This window comes from Phocoena phocoena, chromosome 19 (assembly GCF_963924675.1).
Source record: "Phocoena phocoena chromosome 19, mPhoPho1.1, whole genome shotgun sequence".
NCBI classification, from domain to species: domain Eukaryota; kingdom Metazoa; phylum Chordata; class Mammalia; order Artiodactyla; family Phocoenidae; genus Phocoena; species Phocoena phocoena.
In genome coordinates this window covers 56161835-56180249 of record NC_089237.1, presented here as the reverse complement: position 1 = coordinate 56180249, position 18415 = coordinate 56161835, and the positions used below count along the sequence as shown (strand labels likewise).

The window sequence follows — 18415 nt, the reverse complement described above, 5'->3', positions numbered from 1 at the left end:
TTCCACAAGTAAATTCACAGGTACAATGTAGTTCTAATGACAACTCAATGGGTTTTTTTCTTTTAAGAACTTCAAAACAAAGATTCTCAACTTCACCTGAAACAATAAACTGATGAGAAGCACCAAAAAAAGTCTTGAAGAAGTGCACTGCAGGAGACATGCAACCTCAGACATCAAAGTACATTACAGAGATCAACTTCTTAAAAGGGTGTGGTTCTAGAAACAACAGAATGAACAGATTAGTGAAACAGAAATAATCCAAATATAACAGAATGGTAGCTATTTTAAGAGTGGCAGTTCAAAATAATCCTGGGATGACAAGCTAACAATTGAGGACCATATTAAGTTAAATTACCATCTCATAACCTATTGTTTTTTTAAAGAATCCAAATATAGGTGGAAGGTAGAAGGTCTTTCTAATTACCCTTCTCAAGGGAGAAACCTCATAAAACAACAGATTTGAGTATTTAAAAAATGTAAGGCTTCCCTATACTCCAAAATAACATAAATAAAGGGCAATGTCAAGGAAAGGTTCGGAAAAATATTTGCAACAAATTATTAAACACACATAAAGCTCTTACATATCATTTGAAAAGAAAATGTCTTCATGCTAAAATAGACAAAAGACATGACAGAACAATCATAGCAATTAACCAACAAGAAAGTACAATGACTAATACTTGTAATTAACACATTATGAACATAAGACTGGTTTCCTTTTCTCAAGACCTGAGATGAGCGAGATGAGAAAATGTGTTGACCAATGTGAAGAAACTGAACTTGGGGGGAGAGAGGCAGGATGTTCACAGGGGTCTGGGGAGTCCCTGGTGGGTTTTGAGCAGAGGAGGGATGTGAACTCACTTAACGTTTTAGAATGTCACTCTGGATGTCGTGTTGAGAACAGGCTGAAGAAGCAGCAACCCCAGTGAGAGGCTATTCATAACCCAGGCAAGACACACCAGTGGTGGTGATGTGACGGTCCAACCAACCTCCTGTCACTCCTCATAACCTCTACAGTTAAGTGTGTGTGTGTGTGTGTGTGTGTGTGTGTGTGTGTGTGTGTGTGTGCGCGCGCCCAATCAGCATAACTTCCTGATGGACTGAATCTGGGGTTTGAGAGAAAACCAGGGGTCGTGGATGACTCCAAAGTCTCTGGTCTGAACAACCATCACACTGGATTGACTGACAGCAACGGAGATGGGCAGTCAGAGCAGGTTTACGGGGAAAGATGAGAAGTTCAGTTTTAGACATTACCATTCCGGCATCTTACAGAAATCCAAGCAGAGCTGTTGAGTAGACCGCAGGGTATGTGAAGAGTCTGGGCTTCTGTATCTCCTATCTAATTTCTTCCTCTGGTAATGAGGCTTCTGTGAGGAAATGAATCACTGGAATATGTTTTCACTAACAGCTATTAGTTGTAAGCACAGAGAACACATAACTCATTTCATCCACACGTTTTGCAATACCAATTAATGAAGAATAATTTTTTAAAGTCTTCAAATGACAAAGATGAAATTAATAAACACTCTCATTTAGTACTGTATGAAAAAACCTACTGTGCCGTAATAAATAACTTTTACATTGTCATTAACTTAAGCTTGATTCTATCTGCTCCCTTCGTATTATTCCGTTTTAAGTCAACTTGTTTTATTATAATCTTAATGCTAATCCTTTCAAAGATGGCTAGTAAGTTTCCAAGAGAATTTGTACAAACAACAGGATTATCCTCTTCTTTGCCTTGTAAAATGTGATTTTTTTAAATAACAGCTGTGATGAGGTTAGAATAACAAAGGCCCAGAGCAACAATGCTGATTTAGGCCCCTTTGACCACTGATCTACCTTATCACTTGAGGGCTCACTTTCTTATTCAACAGCCATTCAGTGAGTGCCGGTGCTGGAAATTAAGATAAACAAAATATGCCCTCGCAGCCAGAAAGGGGCTCAGAGGGTAGTGCACGTTCAGATATGCAAAACATAAAATGCAGTCTAATAAACGGTGTCACAGAAAGCTACAGGGAATTATGAGATCAGGGCAGAATGCATCAAAATCCAAAAAAGGTTAAATTAAGCCCTAACGTACAAGTTTATGGAAAGCACATACTAAACAAATATTGATTAAAATGACCTGAGTGCCAAAGGTTAAATAGAACTCAATAGGGGAATGTTTTGTGCCACCACATACTAATCTCTAATGGCCATACTTAAGAATATCCACTTCCAGTGCTTTCTATCTAATAACTAAGAATTATACATGCTTATGATTGTAATTCTTTGATTGAATTACTTAACTCTGACATTTGCCTCAAACACCTAGAGTGAACCTCTGTTAAATTCAATAAACAAGGAGCCCTTTAGACTGAGATGTCCCTAATGTCTCAGCAGCCTGTGTATGCAAAACAAAACCTAAGCCTGTAAATATCTCAGAGGTGAAGGAGTCAAAATCTAAGGACAGCCAAACACAAACAGCCAACCAGGTTCCCAAATAAGGCTCAAGCTACAGCCAATCAAATCATTTCCTGGCTTCGCTAGCCTCCTCTCTAGGAAAAGCCTTTTCCTTGGCTCCTGTCTTGGGAGCACCCCTAACCACTTCTGGTTTGGTGCTGCCCAGCCTGGATCAATTTTTGCTCGAAGAAACTTGAAAAATTTAAGATGCCTCAGTTTATCTTTTAACACCTCTTTACAGAGGATTACAGTGTTAATGTCACTGGCTGGCAGCTTGAGACACTTTGTTGTAAAACATCAGTGGCATATCCAGAAACACGTCTTTGATCAATGAACTTTAAAAATGGACGCTGAATTTTTTACTATTACACTCTGCTACGCAGACATTTAGAAAGCAAATTAAGAATTCTAGGGCTTCCCTGGTGGCGCAGTGGTTGAGAGTCCGCCTGCCGATGCAGGGGACACGGGTTCGTGCCCCGGTCTGGGAGGATCCCACGTGCCGCGGAGCGGCTGGGCCCGTGAGCCATGGCCGCTGAGCCTGCGCGTCCGGAGCCTGTCCTCCGCAACGGGAGAGGCCACAACAGTGAGAGGCCCGCGTAACGCATAAAAAAAAAAAAAAAAAAAAAAGAATTCTACATTCAATGACTATTTAGGCTTCAATTTGACAGAAATTATAAAAGTAAGGATGCAAACAAGCATGACAATGAAAGTAAGAATGACATGTTTACATCGATTTGACTTTCTCTTCTTGCAAAAGCAACGGCGGATTAACTGGTTAATTCAAGTGATTTTGTTAAAAGTTCGCGCAAATCGTTTAAAGCTATGCTTAGAAAGTAATAAAGATATTTAGAGTATCATACTTAATTTGTATGTGGACATTTGTGGGGGAAAACATGGGCTAATGAGGGAAAGGATGATTAAGACATGTGGATAACTATTTAAATACTTAAGCCAAGAAATGTACTAATATGGAATGGCATGAAATGTAAATTAACACAGGATCTGGTCTTTTAATTTGACAGCTGTTTGACAACTGCAAAATGGAAAACTGACCTCAGACAACTGCAAATAATTGAGAGACGATTAAGGCAAAGAATTTCACATGGAATGATACAATATCCATTGTAGTAACTTCTCACAGGGGGATAGATAAATGCAGGCTGGAATTTTTATTGTCTTTGAAGGTGCTGATACTCGACGGACTTAAATTTCACAGAGAGCTGTCTGTTACTCCATTACAATTAATGGCATTTTCTGAAATGTAACCCCACCATCACCATCGGTGATAAAATAATTGTAAACACATTTGAAATTTCCAGGTGTTTCTTGAAGCAATTTTCAGTTGACCCTCCTTGACTTTACCTTTTGTATGCATACCCCCTTTCTTAAATTTGGAAATAATGAGCTCTTCTATGGTACAGCTTGCGAAGACACACGTGTCCAAGAAAGGCAGCCGCTTCATCTCCAACCTGAGATTCACCGGCTTGATTCTATCTAACTTACTGAGATATTTTGTGCTTCACTTTTCTTGGCATGATGAAAATAAGGGGAGAAAAGTACATTCCACCATTTAGTTGTGAAGAATTCTGTTTTCAGAAGGAAGATTTTTCTATGCTTCCTTCATCTTAAAAAAATTTTGGTAAATGATAATATATAAATTGTGTGTCCTATTTCAAAGGCTAGACTTGGGGGTGGAGTCCTCAAGGAAAATTCAATCCACTGACAGGTTTTGTTTGGAATACACAGGGTTTCAAAAAATTGAGCCAACACTTCACACTGAAAACTCAGGAAATTTCACAGGAAAACCCAAGTGTCTAGCTTGTATTGAAAAACCGGAGGTTCCAGCTGCACGGGTTCTGCATTGATCTGGGCTGAGCACAGCAGCTGCTCCCTGGTCAGGGCACTCACCCTCGAGTTCATCAAGGCCACCACACAGCCCTCAAATGGCAAATAAAACATGGAAGGAAGAGACACCAAAGCATTTGTCTCTGAAGTGGAAAAAATCACTGTGGGTAACTGAGACGAATTCCCTGTGATCACAGAAAAGGTTAAAAAAAAAAAAAATCTCACTTCTTAGGCTTGTCTATAATCACTTTCCAGCAAGACTGTTTCCTACAAACACAATTATAGTCCCAGGAACTAGGTAGCCTAAGGGGCTGGGGGGTGCATAGCTGGATCTGCCCCCAGGTAAGTCCCTCCTCACCCCAAGACGCAATCCACAGGAAGACCGGGGTGAATGACGAGGCCAAGCACAGGTTTCCAGTTTGCTTCTTCAGCATCAACCCACTGACTGTCTTCCTCACGGACGGGTTAGGCATCCCCTCTGTGTGCCCTGAACGCCTTAACCACTCACCACATTTATGATTTTACGTTTACATTTTACATTTATCTGTGTCATTTTTTGATTGACATCCATTTCTCCCACCAAACGATAAGCAACAGTCATCACTCATTCACACGCTGAGCTCCTACTATGTGTCAGACCGTTTTCTAGGCCCTGGGGGAAGAGCAATAGATAAAACCAAGGTCAGAGGAGAGGGACAGGAGTGCAGAGTGTGGGCCTCCCCTTGGCTCAGGGCCAGAGAAACCTGAGCGGAAGTTGGAGCGAAGCCACGTGGACACCTGTGAGGAGGCAGTGGGCACAAAGACCCCCAGACTCTCGCCAGGAGCATTACTGATGGGCTGGGGTGAGGGCGAAGAAGCCGCGTGGCTGGAGCGGGATGAGTAAGGCTGCCAGAGGGAGGAGAGCAGCACCCAGGCGGGGGGACTTGGCGTTTTACTCTGAGTCGATCCATCCACACGCCTCTGACATAACTTCCCTCTGTTTGTCCGAGATCTTTATTTTCCCATCACAGAAAACACCCAAAATGTTCACACCAGTCCCAGCCCACAGAGTGCAGCCTCTCTACTGTCCTCAAGTCCAGGCTGCCCTCTGCCCCCAGCCCCCATTCACTCTCACCCGGATGCCCACCGCCAGTTTTCTGGTACCAGCTCTCCACATTTTCGTTGTCTCTGTCTCCTGCTCGGATGCTGGCCCTACCCATCTCCACCTGGAGACACCAAAAGCGCGGCAAACATTACCTGCCACCCCTCTCCCCCGCACCCCACGCCGCCAAATCCAGACTGCGTTATTATTTCTTTGCCAAGACCTGCTCCTTCTTCTGTGTTCCCCACCTGGGCATCATGGGTGGATGGCACTCTATCCACCCACTCCCCCGTGTCAGAAATCTACCAGGTGTGTACACACCTTTCTTTTCCGCACTAGGACATCAAATTAATAATCAAGTCCTCTAACTTGGCATCTCTCCTAACGACGCCCCTTCAAGCTCTCATGAGCTCTACTTGTTATCTGAACCGGTCTGTCCTCAAGCTTGGCATCACAGAAAAGCTGAATCAATTTTTGTAGAAAGAAAATCTCCCCATCTCCTTTCCTCAGTCAATAAATTCCTGTTAATAAGAAGTCATAATAATTAACATTGCCTGCCTGCCTGCCTTCTAAGTACCAGGCCCCTCTCTAAGAACTAACTGCGTCATTTACTTTCTCAACAACGTCCTCTGCTGAGACAGGTTCGGTCAACCGCCCGAATCACAGGGCTCACGGGTGGCAGATACCGAACCTCCACCAGCAGCCTGGTCAGTGAGCCTGGGCTCGACCCTCGGCCTTCCTGGCCTCTCTGAGCGGCTCCCTTGCGCCAGAGAAACAGATAAGATCGCTGCCCGCGCTGAGCTTACAATCAATCACCCACCCAAACGCATCCTTACAATCGTGAAAAGCGCCATGAAGGCACGCTGCCCAGGTGATGCAGGTGGGTACCTGACGCTGCTGCACTGCCTGCTTCTATGTTCATCACGTCCTCGTCCCTGCCTGGTGTTTTCTTGTTAAAATATTTATCGCCCACCTTTTGCTTTTCCACTTAAACTCCAACAGACCAGCGACCTTCCTGCTGCCAGCACCAAGCACAGTGCCTGGCAGGACACAGGCCTGCAGGAAGCGTCTGCTGAATGAATGACACTTCAGCTGTGATCCCGGCAGACTCCATGATCTAGGACGGGGACGCGGAAGGAGGTGGGGCTGGAGAGGAAACGGACCATGCAGCGTCCTTGGGTCAAAGTCAGCGCCTTCTTCTCCACCCTTAGAGTGCTCAAGAGCCGTTACAGGTGTGATGGCTTTATGACCACCCACCATGGTTGCCCAGCACCTACAGGGTAGTCCGGATGCTTGAGCATGGCAGGCCGGCTGCGATGCCCCACCCCTGCTGAGTCCTTCGGCCGAATCTCACAGCACAGCCCCAACTGGGGCCTCAGTCTCCAGGTCTTTACTCATGACCTTCTCTCTGCCTGGAAAGTTCCCCTCTCACACGCATCTAGCTGCTAAACACCCACCTGACCTTTGGAGGCTCTGGTCCCTTCTTGGGGAAGCTCTCCTGCCCTCCAGAGGGGGCAATGACCACTCCCGGCCCCTTCCCTGTACACTGCCTGTATTCTTCCCCTATACTAGTGTGCTTTATTATTCCACTGTACTTAGGTACACAACTGTCTTCCCTACCAGACTAGGAGCTACTTCAGAGCAGGGACTGACCTTTTGATCACTGGCAAAAGGAGCCAATGAACATGCGAGGATCCTTCCCGAAAATGACTTTCAGGAAGAGACGACCACCTGGTACTAGCATTTCCTACTACGTAACTGCACCCTGCTTTTTTGGTCACGGGTAAATCGGAGCCTCTCTCCAACAGGCGGGGGATGCTGGGGAGACTCCAACAGCCTCCCTCCTCCCCGCCTTGGCGATTTGGACTTGAACTCAGCAGAACAAACAAAACTCTGCGCGAGTGAAAGCCAGCTCAGTCACATCTTCCTGACTTTCAAAGGCATTAAAGCAAAGTCCTGAGGCCTGATTGTTCAGCACGTACTTACGGAAAGCATCATTTTTTAATGCGACCTGACTTTACTTAAGCCAGAGGCATTTGGGATGGCTAAATATCTCTCTGCTGAAAAACTTAAGAACGATTTTTCTTCTTCTGTGAAAACATGTTAGACTTTGAATCCGGGGACTGTCTAATTGTTCCAGGTTAACCGCATGCTTATTTAAATAAGCTATTTTGCCATTCCGTCATTTACTCAAGAGCAAGTGAAAATCGAGGAGGGAATCCAGGCTCAGTCAAAAGTGTCCTTTACTAATACCCTAATTTACAAAATCCCTGAATATTCTGATAAGAACTGAGAATCTGGTCTTAAGATATTTTTAAATTCTTAACATCCCACGTCTTGTTTAATCCCCATTATTTTAAATTAGGAGTTGACGGCATCAGCTTTAGGAGAGAGATCTTTAGTCACGTATCTTGAGCAAGCTGTTTAAGGAAATTATACACAGCACCGTTTAATCCTTCGTATTAGTTCACCTAATAACAGCAACATGAACAGTAGCAATTTTCTAGATCATCAGCCATATTTTTGCTGAAAGTGGTATCAGAATAACGTAATTTTACTCAGATATATTAATGAAAATGTTAGGATAATACACTAGACTTTTATTTCAGCCGTAGTTTTCTTTTTTATAAGCTAGCAGGTAAATATCTTCTAGGATTAAAGAAATCTCCGTTGGAATAAAAGCTAAAACTGTGTATTTTCTTAGTATTTTAAGGTTACACAGTATATTTTCAGGTATAAGGATACTCTATATTACAAGTATACATAAATCTTATTAACTACCCAATTTTCTCTTTTGTTTCATCCTATCTTTACACTCCATCATTCAAATCCTTTAGAATTTCTTTGTTCCCCCTGTGATCACTGCTTCCAAGAGAAATCTGGCATAGGATCTGAAGGAAATGCCAGAGTGAAATTTTCCTTAAGATTAATCACACAGGTAAGTAATTTCCCCTTCTTACCAAACAATATTTTCTAAAACTTCTTGGAAAATCGATAAGACAGGACTGGGTGGTCGTGAAAATGTGAATTTTAGGATTTACTTAATTACCTACATACAAATTTTAAAGGTCTAATACCTTGCCTAAAGCAGTATGGAGCTCCTTTACTGGTTAGAAATAGCAACAAACAAAGGATCCTCAAAAGTCGGTTTGCATTCAAGAGCACAGGTCTAATACATCTGTTCCACTGTCCATCGCCGACACCCTGATTCCTATTCTTATTCAAGGGTCTGGAAGTTCAGTATGGAATTCAGAGTCATCAAATGACTCCGATTTTAAAGTGAAAATACTAAAACATTGAAATTTTTCACGTGTTAAACCCTAAGAGCAGCGACTAAGACAAAGACAGTGAGTATGAGACGGCTTCCCAGGGTCAGTCCTCACGGTCAAGTTTGACATCAGTGTCATCAGTCAACCAAGAGTCAACCTCACCTAGAAAACAGCGGGGCAGGGAGGCTGGCTCCGAGCAGAGAACAAACAAGCTGAAGGGATTCAGATGAACAAGCTATCAGGAAAGGCAAAACATAACTGAAGACTTGGGGAAAAAAGAAAAGAAAAGAAAGATAATTTGGGAAAAATTCAGCCTGACTCCTGCTGGGTTCAGAAGACAGGGAGCCATCCAGGCAGGAAGCAAGTTTCTAAACCTCCCACATCACAGTCAATCACAACCCGCTGCCCAGAGACACAAGCCAAGAACCACAACTCCAAAAACCTACATTAGTATCACTTGCATTAATTCCATTATGTCTCAATTAAATTCCTGCTTTTGTCATTTATCAACGTTTTTCACCAGTATTTGTTAGCTTTACCAGCACTGACTACACAACTCCACATGGCTATGAAGTGGCAGAGGACGAATAATGCCTGCTGAGCCCAAGTCACCACATATTCCAAGACCACGTGCAGGTATTACACGCTTGAAATAAATATATACGCACATTCATGCACATGCACATATTACAGTTTGCAAGGCTAACCCAAGGCTCTTAGTACACTGAGGAAAATATCCCATTCTCTATATTATGACCCTAACTGGAGATAACTGGACGGTAACCAGATTCTGAAAGTGGGCCAGAAACAGACCACACTTTTATGTCAATAACAATAATAACATCTAACATTAATGGAGCACTTGGCTTCTACAGGGCCTAAGTGCTTCAAATCCTCCCTGTCTCACTAGAGACAGAGACATTGCCGGCCCATGACGGTTCCTTCACCTCCAGGGCTCTGCAGCAAGGATGCCAGTCAGCTGAGGGAAGGTGACTCATTCAGTGGGAACAGCCCTATTCCGAGTGGTGCCCGGACTAACACATTTCAAGCGACGGGAAGAAGCAGTGAACTAGGGGCCCACGGCCCACAGATTCTGCTCTCAATTTGACCAGGTTCAGATGTGTGATCAAGCTTTTTCTTCTATAGCACTGGGATGATGCCACCTCAGAGTTGTTGCAAGAAGCAAACAAAATAATGGTCAGTTAAAGTGGCATGTAAATTATAAAATACTGTCTACGAATATATGTTCAAATTATCGTCATCTCTACATTTGCTGGCCAAACTTCACCTAGAGTCATGTGGTTATGAATTCCGATGCCAAACTCACTCTACTTAGATGGATCATGCTGGAGTAAGGAATCAAATGAATTTAGGAACTATTTGGGGTTATATCAATGCAGGGAAAGAGACTCTGCATTGAAAACGCATTTTCTTTCTTACGTTGCTCAGTAATGCTCATCATTTGCCTTATATAAAAAACATATTTAGTTGGAGACGTTTTCCCACATGCTATTCGAAGACTCTGCAAAACTGATCTAGTGCAGTAGCTAATCTGAGTCATCTGAGTAAGCCACAAGTTGCGGACTTCAGAAGCCTCGGAGTGAATGCAAGTTGCCCACCAATTAAAACATCGAAGTCAAACAAATCACAACATTCAGAAGAAAAATACACTTCTCATATTGATTTTTCTTACACAGACGATATGCTCTATACATCACATCGCCAGTGTTCGCTGACATCAGCCTTCCTCCCCCAGAATACAACACCAAGTTTCCTAACCACTTCTGTCCAACATGGAAGATGAAAGTCAACTCCTATTGCTCAAGGCAGACTGCAGAGTCAAAACAAAAAAAACAGCAGAGAAAGGGAAAACAGAGAAAGATGCTTTAGATATTAATCTCATATTCACTGAGAAAACAGGAAAATCTTTATCTGTCTCTCCTCTCACAGTTTAAAAGGCTGTGAATTTTCTTTTGCCCTACCCACCCTATAATTCAGAGCTCTTTATCCAAAGCTCTTCCTTTTTACCTTACTTCAGCCATGAAAAGTCTCTCAAGTACTGTCAGTGTCAAACAAAAAACAGGTCTCTTCTTGACCCTATTTTATTCACACCTCTTGATCTCTTTCATTTCCTTTCATAAAAATTCTTCAACATTCTGATACACTAGATCCCAAAGATAACATGACCTTATCTCCTTTACCTCTCTAATTATAACCTACCTCTCAGATCTGAAACTCTACTTACATTTTGTGCCTTTCTTGTAATTTTCTCCAAAATAAAATCTCTGAGAACATCAATAGTTCTTCGTAGAGCTAAGTCTAGGTTATGAACTCATTCATCATTTATTTCATCTTTCAAAGGAGCCATTTTTTGAAATCCCATGAACGTACATTTAAACAAACAAGCTAATACTTACAAAATGCTTAGAACCTTACTTGGCATCTGGTTAAGTGCGAAATAAGTGTCAGCTGCGACTACTGTTATTATGGAAATTTCTTACTACTTTCCCCGGCTTCCCCCATAAATATTCCTTTTTTTCCCAGTATGACTTCCTTTGGAATTTCACCCTCCTGGCCAGCTATATGCTGTGGGAAGAGGTGATGGTCAGACAAGATCAGTAAATCATAATCACTGGTCTCAAGGAGTTCAGCGTTCCCTAGGGATGAGCTACAGATGAATAATTTCACTGCAACACCACAAGAGCCTGTTAACCACAGTTAGGAAGTGATAGACTGGGAGCACGGTCCCAAGGAAGAAGGGACACTGAACTGTCCCAGACAGGAGAGCAATGACCCATAGTTTGGAGGGATAAGGAGGCCGGCTTCGGCTCAACAGGAGGAAGACATTTCGAATCATCAGGCTGCCCATCAATAGAGCCAGTTGCCCTGAAAGTAAATGGCAACTGTAGTATCCAGTATGCCAGGGATATTATAAAAACTAAAGAGATCCAACACAAAACAAGTCACCAAACTTCTTGAACAATCTACCGACGGCAGAGTAATAATGGAGGAAAATATTCTTGGTCTTATTTGCAGGCGCACACACAGCACCACAATTAGCCTGACAGGAGATCCAACACGTAACTACAGAGAGGGTGAAGGTGAGGCAAGCCAGTTGACCTGGGTCCAATCAGTGCACTTGGGAGTAGAAAAGCCAGAGCCCAAGCCCAAATCATTTGATACAAAGATGCTTTTACCACACCACATTTATAGTGAAAGATGGAAGGCGTAGGTGGGCTATGAAGAGAGAGACATAGGATTTCTTGTCTAAACTGAGTTAAAAGGGGTGTTGTTAATAATTACACAAGGAACACCAGCATAAACCAGGCCACATGGTCACCCCAGCCATCAGTGGGCAGTTACGTAAGAAGAAAGGTGAGCCAGAGACTGCCCGAGGCAGGAGCTGTAGCCAGAATCTAGAGTGAAACCAAAAGTAGAAATCATCAAAGCCGTAGTTCTCAACCAAGTCCCCAAGCAACATTTGGCAACGTCTGAAGACATTTTCAGGCGTCACAACTAGGGGGTTGGTGCTAACAGCATCCAGTGGGCAAAGACCAGGGACCATGGGAAACACCCCAGGATGCACAGGACAAAGTTTTCCAGCCCAAACAGTCAAGAGGGCCAAGACTAAGAAACCCTGTATTAAAAATTAAAAGATCTGACTGTATAAACATATGAAACATCTGCACTTCAAAAACAACCCCAAAAACTGCAGAAAATATTCCGACCTTACGTGAGAAAAAGTTAATCCAATCTACGTACTTCGAGACTTCTTAAACAAAGGCAAGCATTGGACAGCAAAATGGGCAAACAGAAATGGCAAATAAGCATTTAAACAGTCTCCCCAAATAAAAAACCACTCTACCTCCTGAGGAATCAAAACACTTTGAATTAAAAGGACACATCTAAGGTCACCTATAAACCCAGCATAGATTTTCTAATACGCAGCGTCAGTGATGAGCTGTCACACACTGCCAAGTGGAAGCGTAAGTTGATTTGAAGCAAACAAACAAAAAAAGACCTTCAGGGAAGAAATTAAGCTGTACTTAAAATACGTATCTTTTTTAATTTTAACTTTTTATTTTGAAAACGATGTATCTTTTTTTTTTTTTTTTTTTTTTTTTTTTTTTTTACGGTACACGGGCCTCTCACTGTTGTGGCCTCTCCCGTTGCAGAGCACAGGCTCCAGATGCACAGGCTCAGCGGCCATGACTCACGGGCCCAGCCGCTCCGCGGCATGTGGGATCTTCCCGGACCGGGGCACGAACCCGTGTCCCCTGCATCGGCAGGCGGACTCTAAACCACTGCACCACCAGGGAAGCCCTAAAAAACGATGTATCTTTTAATACAGGGGCACAATTCCAGGAATCTACCTAAAGAAATAGTTGTGGACATGTTCAAAGATTCAGCTACAAGAATTTCAGCTCAGCATTATTTATTTGGGCAAAAATTGAAAATCCCTAAAATGTCAAATAAGGAGAAACCGATTAAACAAATCATGGTGTATCTATATAGGACTCTTAAAATCATGCTATATAGCAAATATCGACATGGAAAGACATTCATGACATACTACTTAAAAGAAAAAATATATAGAAAATATACATATTATATATATATCATTTCTGTGAGAAATCAATAGGGAGGTATGTGCGTGAAAAAGGTCTGCACAGTAATAACATAAATCACAACGGTAAGTGGTGGATCTATTTGGGTGCTGGGATACAAGATACGAGCACAACGGTAAGTGGTGGATCTATTTGGGTGCTGGGATACAAGCTACTAGAGCAGTGGATCTATTTGGGTGCTGGGATACAAGATACGAGGGCAGGGATTTTTGCTTTTTCTCTGCTGTGACTCACACACAAAACAGTGCCTGGCACAAGGGGACATAAAATAAAAAATGTTACTGTTATTTTTACTTACTTATAGTTTCTCACTGATGTGTAATAAACACTTTATTTTCATCATAATTTTAAATGTTGCTTTTAAAAAGAAAAATTCAACGGCAAAACAAAACGTTTTACAAACAGAAATGGAAATAATCTCACCTACCCCACAGGGTTGTACGGCTTAGATAATAATTTATGTAAATACGCTTTGTAAACTCTAAAGCATTGTATGAATATTAGAAATTAATTATTCTGCTAAGATCATACATTCCAGCATTAAATCATTTTCATATATGCTTTGGCTGGTAGTCTTTCTCTCAGCAATTTCACTTCCAGTATTTTGTCCTTTAAAAACAGAGGTGTGTGTGGCATTACTTGTAGAAGCAAAAAGTTGCAACTGTAGAGGATTGCTTGGGAAAGTTGTGGCACATCCATAAAATGGAATCACTGTTAAAATTCATCCTGTAGAAATGCACTTACTGACATACACTCTTGACCTTTATTTAAAAAATTCATATATGTGTAACATAAGTAAAATAATCCCCAATACAGCTTATTACGACAATATCTGTTATGTCAAATAGCCAAGAGTTGTGATGATAATTTTCTGATAATTCTTATCTTTCAACTTGTTAATTCATTCTAATTGAATTTATTCAGCTTCTTCCTTTTGGTCTCTCGTTTTACAAGATTCGATCAGTCAAACATTTTATCTTCCAGTCGCTGAATTTTATGGATTGCTTTCACCCTTGGAAGGCATTCCTGCTTTCAAGCTGCCCTATGGCTTTAAATGAAGTATGCATATGGTTTACAAACATGGGTGTAATTCCTTTTTATATTGTCATGTTAGTGGTCTCTTACATATACATGAATCTCTTTATGCATTAGTCAGGACTTCATAAATCAGAAGCTAAACCTCATTTTCCCTCCTTAAAAGAAATGTAAGGACTGTTTTCCAACGCTTTATTTTTCCTACTTTCACAAAGAGAGATCACAGAAGCAGGATATGAAGAAGAAATCCTCAGAACTAAATGAATAACAGCTAAGAGAAGTATTAAAAAAATGTGAAATGTTACTTGAATCCTATTATAAATGTGACGGAAGGACGTCTTCTCCCTATAGAACTCTATCAGAAGCTGGAGAACATTCGGGCACACCAACCACACATCTGCATTCTTTCAGTTGAACACCAGCTCCCTCAAAAAGGCAGGAAGGAACTTCCCTGGTGGCCCAGTGGTTAAGACTCCGTGCTTCCAATGCAGGGGGTGTGGGTTCGATGCCTGGTCGGGGAACTAAGATCCTACATGCTGCGGGTCGCAGGTAGAGAAAAAGTAGGAAGCGCTTCCTTTTTGCCAAGGACTATTTCTTTCTTTATCTGCTGGTCAAAACCTCAGGCCAATTCTTGTGGCCTTGTGCTCTTCGTTCTGCTTACACTAAAGAAAAGCACTAATGAACATCGCCTCGCGTTCCCTTGTTTTAATTTTATGAGACTGCTTAACAACACTGGAACTAAAGTATTTCCAACGTTATTTAGAAAATACTGTAATTTAAGAAGCTGAGACCATAATAACCGCGAAATTCGACAGCGGTGGAAATCACTGAGATTTTTTAAGTATTACAAGGCTTGCCAATGAAATCACAGTCCAAGGCAAGAGGAAGGAAGCCATGTGATGAATACAGTAAGATGAAGAAATTATTCATGCGTCCAACAGCACTGATGAAGGGCGGACGCCACGCCCAACGCTGCTGCAAAGGGTGTGAGAAAGTTCCAGAAGAAGAGGAGGACGGCTGTGTGCGTGAGAGGTGGGCCAGGCGAGGAAACCAGCCTACGGAGGCGACAAACGGAAGTGACAGGCACTGCCACTTGTCAGCACAGAAAGAACCTCACCAGTTTAAAACCAACAGAACCCAACTCACCCCCTGCAGCAAACGTACTTCCTACAGACTGTGAACTAACATAGCCATCTAAGCTCATTTAAACTTCTAAAATTTCTAAAACCTTGGTTTATGTTCAGCTTCCACAAATTTCTGCCTAAATGTAAATCATTTATTTCCTCCAGATATTTCTTCGCTACAGCTGAAGGGTTTTTCCCCCGTGATGAATTCTTGAACCACCTGTTTCTTTCTGGTGGTGGTGGGAGCGGAGGCAGGCAGCTCCAACTCAAGGCCATTCTGTATTATCTTTTATAATATTGGGGCATTTCTGAACCAGTTGATGCTTATTAGTTTCTTGTTGTTTTCTGAGTCTCCACACTTTTGTCTGAAGCCTCTATTTAAAAATCCGTGTAATTGAAACAGAAGACAGCAGTTAATATCCCAAGGATAAATGCATCTTCAATTTTTAAAAGGAGCCTGAAAAGTAGAATGTTTTCCTGGCTTAATCTTTTGACCCAGATTTACAATTACATAAAAGTAATAATTTAAAAACTATTTTGAAACCTAGACCCCAAAATAGCCACATAAATCCATTTTGCTTGTACTGCTTTTTGTTCCAATTTTCATTAAAAACATGTTCATTGTGAAACCATGATCATTCTCTTAGCCAGGGAATATGGGAGGGCAGCAAAGGGTAGGAGCAACTTGGAAGAGATGGCATCATGGTTTACAGGAGGGACAAAGGAGCAGGGCTGTTTGAACCTCACTGTAAGACTGTTTTGAAGTTTAAAATTGTAACAGAAAATTAACTTCATTTGAAATAGATGGATCCTTCTCCAAAAAGCTGGTAACACATTGTAAACGACACAATGATGTGAGGCATCACCGAATGAAAACACTCATGTTTTTCAGACTACCAACTCACGCATCCACTCAGCCAAGCTGTTTTCCTGCTGGTAACTTGAATGCCAGTTTTAAAACCGTGCCAAGTCCTCTTGGGTGTTCTGGTGATGAAAATGACTTTCTTTACGTTTTAGCCAAGACTTTTCCACCACAGCATCTTATGAGAAAGCCACAAGGCTGGGGTACCCCACAATGACCAGGCGGAGGGAAAAAACTATTTTAGAGAATTACTTTGATGTTTAAAATAATACATAATAGGGAGGGGAAGATGCATTAAAAATAATGTGCTAATTAATTTTTTGATATATTCTGATTCCACACACCAAGTTTACTGAATACTGAATTTTTGATTTTTTTTTTAAGCTGGATATGCTTGTTTAAAATACACTGTTTTGCATAGTTGTGGTTTAAAACGCAAACAAGTCAAACCAAAGAAAGAACAGCACATAATAATGTAAGCTCAGGGGAATGTACCTGAAGTGGGTAAGAGGAGAAAGTCTGACGGCCCTAAAACACTTCCTAACCCCGAATCCTGGTCATTTGAGGCAGATACTCTAACACTCTCTCCGCTGAAAATATTTGAAAACCTTTCACCTCAATAGAAAAGACAAATTGATTCTGTGCCCCAGACCTTGTAGGACACAGGTTCACAGGACCTTCCCAGTTACAGGTGCAATTCCGGAAGGTTTTTTTTTTTTTAATGTGACAATATCATCATCTAAGAAGTAACAAAATCGTGATCCAGCTGAAAGGTGACACACTGACCTGATTGATGGAGTTGGCAGCACAGGAAGCCAGGCCAGTTCCGACAAAAGTCAGCAGGAAGCAGGGCCAGTCAAAAGGTGCTGGGGCCAAGGCAAATCCGGCTGAGGTGGTGCTGACCACAAGGGCTGCAACACAGAAACAGAGCAGAGCTCGTCACCACGCAGGGCCAGACGGTAACGGCCAAGCAAGCCCCCTCCATGTGAAACAATCCACTACAACAACATGACCTGTAGGCTGATCTTTCATTAAAAAAAAAGTTTTACAAAACATTTTTCTGATTATAAAAACTATATGTGTTCACTATAGAAAAATGCCAATTTTCCTTTAACTCCATTACACTCAAGAGCGAAAAATAAGATAGGTATTTCAGATCCAGTCATTCACTTATTCACTCAACAAACATTTACTGCACACCTAACCCACAATCAGTACCGTGCTGGACATGAGGCATTGTTCTGAGCAGGTCAGGCTCTTTTTTGCCTCAAAGCCCTTGTATTTTTTGTTCCCTCTGCCTCTTCCCATAACTGGATCCTTCTCGCCCTTCAGATCTTGTCTTAAATATCACGTCTTAGGGAGAACTTCCCTGACCATCTCACGTGCGGGAGGCCCTCCCCAGGTACATCACCCTTCAATTTCCCTCCCGGTACTTGTCACACTCCAGCGACTCCATGGAGTATAAGCCCGTGGAGGCAGGAGCCCTAGCCATACCTACCTAGCAAGAGATGCGCAAAACTCAAGCAGCACCCTCCTTTGTGGAGGCTTGTCACTCTTTCCAGACATCACAACATCAACCGCTAAGCCTCACAACAGGCTGTGTTCTAGGATCAGTCATCTTGTTTTGCACAACTCAGCAGCCCTGAACGTGGGTTCAGTGGCTCCTCACGTGTCGCCCCATGTGTGGCAACAAGCCAGGACTGGAAGAAGAGTCCTCAAAACCCAGGCTCCTTCCCAGCAGTACCCGAAGAACAAAGGGTCCATGGTGTCAATGCGGGAATTCAAAGGAAAAGAGACAGCAGGGTTCTCCCTCTCAAAGTGGAACTCAGTAAATTGCTTCTCTCCATAGAGTAAATCAGTTGAAATAATTCTTGACTCTATTTTGAGACCTTGAATCTTAGACCAAAAGTAGACTACTGGGCTTCCCTGGTGGCTCAGTGGTTAAGGATCCGCCTGCCAACGCAGGGGACACGGGTTCGAACCCTGGTCTGGGAAGATCCCACATGCCACGAAGCGGCTAAGCCCGTGTGCCACAACTACTGAGCCTGTGCTCTAGAGCCCGTGAGCCACAACTACTGAGCTCGTGTGCCTAGAGGCCGTGCTCCACAACAAGAGAAGCCACCGCAATG

The 18415-nt window shown here is 42.4% G+C and overlaps 1 protein-coding gene across 1 annotated transcript in view; it reads right to left on the bottom strand.

Moving 5' to 3' along the window:
- Nucleotides 1-18415, bottom strand: part of COX10 (cytochrome c oxidase assembly factor heme A:farnesyltransferase COX10) — a 108386-nt gene that overhangs the window by 69404 nt on the left and 20567 nt on the right. Inside the window, exon 4 of the mRNA XM_065897623.1 lies at nucleotides 17073-17197. Within this exon, the coding sequence (XP_065753695.1) occupies nucleotides 17073-17197 (125 nt within the window). The remainder of the gene's footprint in view (nucleotides 1-17072; nucleotides 17198-18415) is intronic.